Genomic DNA, 11,418 nt, shown 5'->3' on the forward strand with positions numbered 1-11,418 from the left:
CACTAGGGCACATTGCTGTTCTTGCAGAGGCAAGAAAAAGAGACCTAGACACATAAACAGGAAAACAGACTCATAGACAAACCCATGGGGCAGGGAGAGGTGGCAAAACAGGAACACACATGGTTGGCAGGACACACAGGAAAAGTAGTTAAGGCTTGATAGGGCATCTGTTGACCACCCTTTTCTGGAGTCAAGGGAGAGCCACTGCCTCTCCATATTTCACTCTGCTGCCTGGATTATCTTTCTACAGAAACGTTCTGGGCATGTCAACCCCCTCCTCAAAAATCCCCAGTGGCTGTCTATCAACTTCTGTTATCAAGCAAAAACTCCTCACTATTGGCTTCAAAGCACTCCATCACCTTGCCCCCTCTTACCTCACCTCCCTTCCCTACATCCCAGCCCATACACTCCACACACTCCACTCCTCTGGTGCTAACTTTTTCACTGTGCCTTGTTTTTGCCTGTCCCGCTGTCGACCCCTGGCCCACCTCCTACCTCTGGCCTGGAATGCCCTCCTTCCTCAAATCTGCCAATCAAACTTTCCCCCTTCAAAGCCCTACTGAAGGCTCACCTCCTCCAAGAGGCCTTCCTAGACAAAGCCCCCATTTTCTTCAGCTCCCCCTCCCCTCCATGTCACCTCGACTTGCTCCTATTGCTCTACCACCTCTCCCCCCTCCCCACAGCACTTGTGTATATATGTACATATCTATAATTCTATTTATATAAATGCCTGTTTACTTGTTTTTACATGTATCTATCTATAATTCTATTTATTTATATTGATGCCTATTTACTTGTTTTGATATCTGTTTCCCCATGTCTAGACTGTAATCCCAGTTTGGGCAGAGATTGTCTCTCTTTATTGCTGAATTGTACTTTCCAAGCACTTAGTACAGTGCTCTGAACACAGTAAGCACTCAATAAATATGATTGAATGACTGAATGCCCGAAATCTTGGCATTCCTCCAACTTCTATCCGGTCCCCATTTTACAGCAAGGGGTGGGATGGACAGCCCTCACAGCCCCAATTCCATTGACATCCCTAGGTCAAAAGCAGGTCAAGAGGAAAATCACTTCTGCTGGAGGATTAAGACAGAATACCACTCCCTAAAATCATCCCCCTGCAATTTTCATACCTGGGCAAATGACAAACACGCCACCCAGGAAGCTAGGCTTGGGACAGAGAGAAAGTCATCTTCTTCATACTTGTGGCTTTGAAGGGAGAGAGATTGCTTTTAAAAGAAAGCGAACCCTATTTGGTTGAAGCCTCCTCGGAGTTCCTCACTGCCTAGTAATAAACATAGTTAAAAAATGCTTCTGTGTTTTCTGTACCGGCCTAGCGTGTCATTAGCAATTCAAATTTTACCATTTAGCTCCAGCTCTTCTGTGGTTATCTCCAGTGAGGTAGATCACAGAAGGGAAAAATAAATGACATTCTCCTGAAAAGAAGAGAGGTGATATCTTGGGGGGGTGGGGAATCACATAATAAATCTTTGTCTTGCCTGAGAGCTACCAAGTGACATAACCATCTTCCCCAAAATCCTTTAAAATGAAAAATTAAATGAACAAATTGGAGACATGAACAAAAACGTGTGGGAAATCTTTTCTCTCTACTTGCCTGCTGAAAATATAAAAAGCTTGACAAGCTCTTTGACACCTCAAGATGGAGCTTTCCTGATCAGATACTAAAGGAAGTTCTGGGATGAGCTGTTCTATTTAAATTCATTTCCTTCCTCACTCTATGAACAGCATACACGTTCTTGTGCTTCATTTTTTAATGTCTAGCTGCTCCTGCTCCTCCTCTGCTACAACACAGAAAAAGGAATCTCAACTCCAAACACAGGTAAAAAAAATAAGTAATTACCAATTTCCTCTCTCCTTTTTACCTTCTTTTTTTGTATGGTCTTTGTTAAGTTCTTACTATGTTCCAGGCGTTGTACTAAGTGCTGGCATAGATAAAAACTAATCAGGTTGGGCACAGTCCATGTCCCACAGCGGGCTCACAGTATTAGCCCACATTTTACAGATGAGGTAACTGAGGCACAAAGAAGTTAAGTGGTTTGTCCAAGTTCACACAGCAGACAAGTGGCAGAGTCAGCATTAGAACTCAGGACCTTCTTACTCCCAGGCCAGTTCTCTTTTCACTCTGTTGGACATTTGTAGACAGCCCTTTTTTATATGGGATGTGTGTTTTCTCTGGAGTAAGTTTAGCACAGAACCTGTGGAATGCCATCATCCTTTACTCCTCTGTAAAGCACTTTATCCCAATCAGTCCCATTAAAATTTATATCCCAGTAGCTCTCATATGCAGCAATGGTTGGCTAGCAACAAAATAAATAGGAAAACAAACAAAACCATGAACTTTCCCATTGAAAATTTCATTCTGATGTACTTTATCAAGTTCTTATTTGCTTAGATACAGCCAACTGAAAACCAGCTATGAATGTTAGCCTAATTGTTTGAAAGGGTGGTAATAAAAATGTATACAACGCTGCCTGCAGTAAAATATTCTTTGAGAACCACTGGCCTACTCTATTCCACAGTTATTAAGTATCAATGAGCAGCATACTCTATATAGCATAGGGAATTTGGGCCCAATCAAATCTGAAGTCCCAAATCCTAAAGCAGAACAGTTGAATGATTCAAACAAATTCCATCAATCCAGTCCAACACAATAAGCTCGATAATGATGGTATTTGTTAAGTGCTTACTATGTGCCAGGCACTGTACTAAGCACTGGGGTGGATACAAGCAAATTGAGCTGGGCAAAGTCCCGGTCCCATGTGGGGCTTACAGTCTCAAACCCCATTTTACAAATGAGGGAACCTCATAGAAGTAAAGAGACTTAAAAGTAGAGCCAGAGTGACTTTGGCTTTAATTGATGTTTGTTAATCGGCATCTTTTCAAAACCAAGACAAACTAGATGTCATACACTTTCTATAGCACCTTGAGGTTAGGCCCCAACAACCTAGGCCATAGAGTCAGAAAGTTGTTTGGTTCCCTCTGCATCTGCCCTTTTGAATTGGTGCAGAATTAGTTTTGTGCTCATGTATGAGAGGGGTTCCTTCAGTTTCACAGGAAAAGGTCCCTTTATAAGTATCAAGAGGTAGTATAATTGAGTTTGTGAGGAATAAAAAAAAAAGACCTAGATTTAACAATGTATGCAGCACTTCATGTCCATGTTTGCCCAGGACTAAACATCCATTTGAATAAGATCTTGACCCTATTCGTTTCCTAACGTGCAAACCATTCCAACTTCATTTTGGATCAAACTAAAGGACATTGGCAACGAGTTTATTTTGTGGTACTATTTCAGCCAGTTAAAGAGATTTGAGCTCAAGCAGATAGGGATTTTTGACCGTGACATTTTGTCCTCTTGTGTGTCTCCTAACTGGCTTTTCCATCAGCCCAATTGCAGATTGCCTGGAAGTGCTGGGGACTCTGTGCTACTCCTCCAACTCCATAGTCCACCCTTCATTAACTTCCCTAGAGGAGTAGCAGAACTGTGGGAATAGATCTAATAATTGGAAAGAAAATTCCAAATGCGACTTGTTCATCAGACGGCGTTAGTGGTATATGGCTCCACCGACATTACTTCTGCATGCATAGCAACAATGTCTATTTGTTACCAAGAGTTAAATTTATCCCAGGCAAATACTATTAAGAAAAGGAAATGGCCACTATATTGCATAAAAAAGTGAGGGCAAAGAAATTTGGGGAAGTCCCAAGTCTCTGAAATAGAACGCCTACTAAAGTGAATGATGTGGGGTTTGGATTTATCAGCAGGAAGGAACTGAGGAGGTTTCTTTAATAATAAAATGAGAAATTCATTTGTAGAGTGCTTTAGTGAAATATTTCTCAGTAGTTTGCAGCATTGTTTAGGTTGACTTGGATAGGCTATTTCCTCCCCACTCAATGTATTGCTCGTAACATCCTCTACTAGCAGAGAGTAGCACTCATCTCATCTGATTTCTCTGAAATCAGTACCATTCCCTACATGACATACAAAGAGAACTTCTCTGGAGGATCCGGGTAACTCATGGAACTTTTCTCCTCTCCCTCCTGCATTTCTTATCTGAGTCAGACTGGAGTTACCCAAAGAAAGATCATTCCCCCCAGCTCTCCAAACACAAAATAATGTTTCAATATTATGTTCTTCTCCCTTAGTTCCTGAAAGCTTTGTTGAAATGTCCATCTCCATAGTTGAAGGGCTGGCCCTGTTTTTGCTGTGGGGCTCGGGCAGCACCTTGACGTGTCCCCCGGCCTGCATCTGCCAGCCACTGGAAACCATGGGTCTCCTGGTAGACTGCAGTCACAAGTGGCTTCAAGAAGTGCCTGCCCTGCCTATTGGCACCAGCAAGCTCTACCTGCAAAACAACAGCCTCACTACCATCCCCCCGGGGACATTTGACAATATGCATAACTTGCATGAGGTGGATGTGTCCCACAATCCCTGGCACTGTGACTGTGGCATCTTGTACCTCAAGCTCTGGCTGGAAGACTATGCCAGGGATGCCCTTGAGCAGGGAAGATGTGCGACCCCAGCCACAGCAGCCTCTCTTCCCTTCAGCCAGCTCACAGGAAATGAGCTAGAAGGCTGCAAGCAGCTCCGCTCCATCCAATGTCATGAGTTCCTGTGGCGGGACCTGGCCCTGATTGCCCTGGCAGTCTTAGTGGTTGCCCTGATGGCCATTCTCCTGTGGATTGCCAGGAGGACAACCTACTGGGTGACTCTCAACCAGTACCCATATGAAGCACAGTGGCAGCTGAGGAAGAGCTTAAAGCAACAGAAGACAAAGTGATTGAACATCTCTACCTGCCCACCCTTTTTCCTGGGTAGAAATCCTGTACTAACTCTTCACCAACTCACCAACCAGTATTGTCCTGACCGTAGCTGTACTCTGACAGTGTCACAGTTTTTGCTCATCAAAATAAATGTGCTATTTGTGTTTCACTTTCTTACATTACCAAGAGATCCATTTTGTTTTCATTTTACCATAATCAGTGGGGTTTGGGATGTTTACCTTCAAACGAAAGGAAAAGCAATCCATTCTAGCACCTCAATAAACCAATTTCACAGGATTTGCCCTAAAAATACCAGGTCTGTCTATTATAAAAATGAATTGCTGCCTCTGGGAGTTCTGCCAAAAAATGTTGCAGGCATCGGTTTCATTATTTTTGGTCTTATGTTAATAGCCTAACAGAACTTGGGCTCCTTCAGACTGCATTTTCAGAACAAGAAATCAGAGCAGAAAATAAATTTCTGCGGTGCATGCTGCCTGGTGAAATGTTGAGGGAGCTTGGGAAAACCAGCTCCTCCTTTGATATATCACCTTATTTTAAAATGACTAACATACAAATATACATGCACACACACACACAAACACACCTATATAAAACTCCCCCTCAAAAATCCACTTTCCATAATGACAGGAAATATATTTCCTCTCAGGTTTTTAAAGTTTTCTGGTGTACAATTCGATTTTTAGGCAGACTATCTCAAGATAGTCTGGGTTCTGGGTTAGAATCCAGGCTCTGCCACTTGTCTGCTGTGTGACCTTGGCTGAGTCACTAAACTTTTCTGTGTCTCAGTTACCTCATCTGTCAAATAGATATGAAGCCTGTGAGCCCCATGTGGGACAAGGACTGTGTCCAACCTAATTAACTTGTATCTATCCCAGCGCTTAGTACAGTGCCTCCAACATGGTAAGTGCTTAATGAATACCACAATTATTACAATTATTAGTGACAAGAGAAAAACCAGTCAATAATTTAAAATGGAAAGAAAATTCTTTGGAAAGGTACCAAGAGGGCTTTTGGGCAGGTAGATTCAGCATTCCAACACTTGCATCCTGGCTCAGACTTCCCAGCTCAGGAGCTAGAGGAACTGAGCTCAACTGGAAATTGTCAGTTGTGTAACTTAATTCTGAGGACCTGAAAAATCTCTGAGTTTCCTCTTTGAATTTCATGCACATATGAGGTACTGTCATATAAGACTATAATTCCTGAGGCATGGACACCCAAAGGTTCTAGTACCTTTAATGCCAGCAGATAGGAATGCCTGTCTGCATCTCTTGGTTAGAACTAGTCATTTAATGTTCACTGCCATCACCCATCACATATATATATACACATATGATTGAAATAATAATAATGGTATTTGTTAAGCACTTACTATGTGCCAAACACTGTTCTAAGCACTGGGGTAGATACAAGGTAATTGGGTTGTCCTACATGGGGCTTACAGACTTACCCCCTATTTTACAGCTGAGGTAACTGAGGTACAGTGAAGTTAAGTGACTTGCCCAAGATCATATAGCTGATAAGTGGCAGACCTGGGATTAGAACCCATGACCTCTGACTCCCAAGGCTGGGCTCTTTCCACTACATGCATGTATATATATATGCACTATATATATATGAATCTGCCTATATATCTACCTATCTACATGGTTATCCTTCATATTTGAAGAAAACACCACTGATGGTAAAATTCTCCTTTAAAGTGCATGTGTAGCTGAGATGGTCAATATGGGACCCACAGTATCATTCACACCAGGGTGTGGTTATGTTTAATATTTGCAGTCCCTACTATCATTTTGATCATTTGCCTTTGACTCCCTTGCTGCTGCTGCACAGCACAGGTGAATTGACTTTGTCTGACGCTTGGACTTGTTCCTTTCCATTATGGATAACCCTATATGGCATAACTCTAAGCAACTTGTTGGCATTTGAAGAAGCTTCATTTTTTCTTCTGCCTTTTTGACTCTCTTTTCTTAGGGAGCTTTTATTCAAAATAGAGACATTCCTTTGTGCTGTCAGCAATACGTCATGCTGGTTTATCCACGGTAATTGACTCCAAGTTTTCACCTGGGATGCAGCATTGTCTGAGGCATCATTTTACTGTATCCTGAAAGTGTTTTCCCTTCCCTCCTTGATTATGTGTCGATCAAATAGTTCAGTAAAAAAATCAATCATCCACAATTCACAGGACCAAGACCAATCTGGATAAGAGATAGTTTAGATAATGGAGTTTTTCTATTAAAAAACAAAAATCAAAATATTGATGCTTTATGGTATTCCATACAAATAAGAAAATATACATCATTAAAGTACTGGATAATATTGCAGACAATATTTAATTCCTGATATACTCCATTTGGACTGGAAACTATAGGCCCATTTCATGTCATGAGATCTGCCAGGAAAATATCCCTAATCTACCCTGTCTCCAGCAGATTTACACTCTAGAATCATTTACCATTTTTAGTCCTAGTGAATACACAAGTATTTACAGATCCACCAAAGTTCAGTGAAAGTAAAAACATAGGAGTCCAGATCCACTGGATGAGTTGGTAAAATCTAGATAACTTGAGCCTTCTGAAAATGACATCCGAATATTTACATTTTTTGTTTCCATTAAAACCTCACCTGGACATGGCATTGGGTGTGACTAAATCAAAAGTGTACCCCAACCAACATAAATGGGCATATGTGCATATGTCTATTTTATAACATTCATTCAATCATATTTACTGAGTACTTACTGTGTGCAGAGCACTGTACTAAACGCTTGGGAAAGTATGATATAGCAACCAATAATAATAATGTTGGTATTTGTTAAGCGCTTACTATGTGCAGAGCACTGTTCTAAGCGCTGGGGTAGATACAGGGTAATCAGGTTGTCCCACATAGGGCTTACAGTTTTAATCCCCACTTTACAGATAAGGTAACTGAGGCACAGAGAAGTTAAGTGATTTGCCCACAGTCACACAGCTGACAATTGGCAGAGCTGGGATTCGAACCCATGATCTCTGACTCCCAAGCCCATGCTCTTTCCACTGATCCCTGCCCACAACGAGCTCACAGTCCAGAAGGGGGGAGACAGACATCAGTGCAAATAAACAGGCATCAATATAAATAAATAAAATTACAGATACATACATAAGTGCTGTGGGGTGGGGAGATGGAGGGAAGAGCAAAGGGAGCAAATCAGGGTGACACAGAAGGGAGTGGGAGATGAGGAAAAGGACATTATTTTAAAGGATTCAAACCAGGCATACAGAGGTTTACTAGTAGAAAAGATAATTAGCCAGGAAAATCCTTTAAATGAAAAAGTATGGTATAAAAGAGCCATAAAAAGATTCCCAGAACTGTTGGCTTCCAGGTTCAAATCTGGGTGAAAGACTGGAGGAGGAATTAAGGGTAGAGGAGATGATGATTATTCTACAATGTCAGATCCAGAGACCTGAACTAAAGAAGGCTCTTAGCAAGGCAGCGTTTTAAAAAATTACCTTGAGACTCGCTCCACTTTTCTTTTCCTTGTCCAGGGTTTTACTCTCCAATCACAGACTATTCATTGAAAATCAACTGCCCAAGTCTACACGGAATAAAATGGCAGTCCAGAAATAATAATTTTCAGGATCTACCCGTTTCTTCACAGAGCCATTATTTGCACCATGGTCAACAAAATGAGAGAGGGATTTATTACAATTTAGTACAGAATGGCTGAAACACATCATCCAGACCGTCTAGAAATTTCTACTTGGGGCCTGGAAAGACCAACGGGGCCCCAGCAGAGTTTGCAGGGGCAGATCTTGTTGTTGCTAAAGAAAAGGAAAGTATTTCCTGTTCAGCGGTGACAATCCCTGCTGCCACCATCACCATCTCCTCCACAGCTAAGGGGTACTGTCCCACCATCCCAGCCTAAAACAAAACTCTTAATGTCCCACATTAGGCCTTTTGAGTCATGGGGACAAAACACTGCACAAATTAACCCTCTGGCCACTTTAACTCCAACTCCATCACCAGGCTGTTTGGAGGATGGGTATCCCAGGAGCAGGGTATCAAAGAGGAAGTGGGTCTCGGGAAAGGGGAAGGGGATAGAGAGGAAAGAAAGAGGAAAAGAGGGAAGGAAAATAGTGAGCAGCAGTAGGGTAAAGAAACAGAATTGGTGGGGTGAAAAACCCTGAAATTACTCTATCAGAAAGATATGATCATACCAGGATTACTGAGTTGGATTGGAAGTTAGACAAGTGGTCCATAGTTCCAATAACATAACCCTTGTTGACCAGAAACTATCTCTGTTCAAGACAGCTTGGTGCTAAAGGCTAGGTTTCCCAGGTGAAGATAGGGTCAAAATAGGAATTTTCCACTTGAAATTCCTTTTAAAAAAATACCCATTGCCCCATACAGTCTAGGCCATTGTGTATTTTTCACCTCCCCCCATTAACAGAGGTTAACAGAGAGACCAGAACTCCCTTCGGGTGGGTTCATACAGAAAAGAAGCCCTAGATATTCTGATACTCATTCTGAAAACCTTGAAAGACTATTATTCAACTCATTGCCAAAAAGAGAATAAGGGTGAGTCATGCAACTTTTCAACCTCAGTATTCTCATTCCTGAGAATATTTCTAGCAACTTTTCAACAGCTGCTAAAGATTCTGGCTTCATTGCAGTTTAATTGCAGGCATACACAAGATGGGACACCAAGCTGACTTTTACTTCTTAGCCTGCCGTAATGTTTCAAATAATCTAGTGAGATTTCACTGCCAACATCCATGTTCCTTCAACCCATGGGGTTGCACATTCCTGGTCACTTAGTAATTGGAGATTATAATTTTTTTTTCTGGGTTTTATATAGGTGCCCTTCATTTTCAAAGCTGTGACCACTGAAGATGAGGTCTATCTCTGGGAGGTGTTTGGGCAGGAAAAGCACACTGAGCTCACACCAAGATTGTTCTTTGTTGGGCTGCCATGCTTGCTATTTGCACTTGCCAAATGCTGATTTTGCCTTTCACCTCTCTCCTAGTCCTCTCAAAGTTTCTGCTGAAAAAGAGCCATTCCTTTAAATGTATAAATGAGAGAGCAGTTCAATTTCCATATTTTAGTCCCCCAAAAATGTAGTGTGTGTGTTTATCATCTCTGAACTGCCACAACTTTATCTGGGAAATCCAGGAAGGAGAACAGCCTGCTAACACAGATTAAACCATTAAAATGCCATGGCAGCAACAAAAAACAAACTGTAGAAACCAAGTTCCCAAAGACTTTTGAAAGTCAGAGAAGTCACCAGCTGGTTTTTTTTTTTGTTTTTTTGGTGTTTTTTTTTTTACCATCTCAGGCTTTGAAGATTTCAAACAAGTGGATTCATCAAATTTCACATGCATGGAAGTAAAAAATGATTTTAAGCAGCATATACTTTTTTGGGTAGATTTGGGAATTAGAGCATTTGTTTGCTCTGCTGCTGAGCTAAGAGAAAAATGACAGATGTGTGGAGGGTGAAAAAGAGCTATAAGAAAGAGAGAAAGTACATATATGGGAGCAAGATAAGTGGGTGATAGAGAAAGAGGTTTCTCTGGATCAAAGAGGTTTTTTTTTTCCTCATATTAGTTTCCTTTGGAGTTTGAGATGCTGCTCAGGGACTAAGCACCTCCACTGGCACATTAACTGGTGGCCGCCCTTGTATTATTTCTACTGAATTTGGGGCCTGGCAATCCACACTGAGAATGACCTTAGGGATGTTACTCCTGTGGTCCAAAAGCCAGAGGTAGAAGAGACAGCATGGCCTAGTGGAAAGAGTAAAAAAGAGGTCTGGGTTTCCCAAAACCATTCTAGTAGGGCCCCTACCCTTCAGATCCACCAGATCACTCCAACAGTGATCTCATTATCCCGGCAGGGGGTTGGCCAAGTGACATTTACCGAAGTCCGAACTCCCACCCTTTTGCATGACTCTCACTTAGAGGCCGGCGGGTTATAGAACATATCCAAATAGCATGCACCCAGAAGTGTATCAGGGAAGGGTTGGAACACCCAAGCAGTTTGCTAGGACACCTGTCAGTCAGTCTACAGTAGGCACTGTGCCCCCGAAATGGGCAGAGCACTATAAGTCACCTCTCTCCTGACTACAGTGAATATTTCTATTTCTCCCATAATTAAAATACAATTGCTTCTATAGAAGGAGCAAAGTGAGGTGGGGGTTGGGGAAGAAGGGACAGCATGTTCTCTGTTTTAAAAGCAGAGCTTTCAGAGTGTTCTTAATCACATAGGGCTTTCTACTTAAATAAAATCCAGCTGAATGATCTCAAGAACCAAATATAGAATATATTTCATAAATCCTCTACAGAGTCTAACTGTTGGGCTTCTCTGTTAAAATATGTGTAAACTCTGAACTAAACAGGATTCACAGTTTAGCTTCCCCCTTCTTTAATAGGATATGAAATATTAATGGTTAAAGTGATTATTTTTATGTTTGTTCTGTGAGCTAAAAGACAATTTCTACAGAGCTAACACAGGTAAAAGTCAGGGTGATTAGGTTCAATTTCAATCATTTTCTATCTTGCTTCCATGGAAAAATATTTTAAATTGTGTAGAAGCATATAAATGTGCTTCACATTTTTAGTTTGTGTCACATGCAGCACA

The 11,418-nt window shown here is 41.5% G+C and overlaps 1 protein-coding gene across 1 annotated transcript; it reads left to right on the top strand.

Moving 5' to 3' along the window:
- Positions 1–1,734: 1,734 nt before the first annotated feature.
- On the top strand, positions 1,735–4,967 carry GP9 (glycoprotein IX platelet). The gene is made up of 2 exons (XM_007655395.3): positions 1,735–1,843; positions 4,168–4,967. Exon 2 carries the CDS (start codon positions 4,188–4,190, stop codon positions 4,800–4,802), a length of 615 nt encoding a protein of 204 aa, XP_007653585.1. The 5' UTR covers positions 1,735–1,843; positions 4,168–4,187; the 3' UTR covers positions 4,803–4,967.
- Positions 4,968–11,418: the final 6,451 nt, after the last annotated feature.

Source organism: Ornithorhynchus anatinus, chromosome X1, assembly GCF_004115215.2.
Source record: "Ornithorhynchus anatinus isolate Pmale09 chromosome X1, mOrnAna1.pri.v4, whole genome shotgun sequence".
Classification (NCBI taxonomy): Eukaryota; Metazoa; Chordata; class Mammalia; order Monotremata; family Ornithorhynchidae; genus Ornithorhynchus; species Ornithorhynchus anatinus.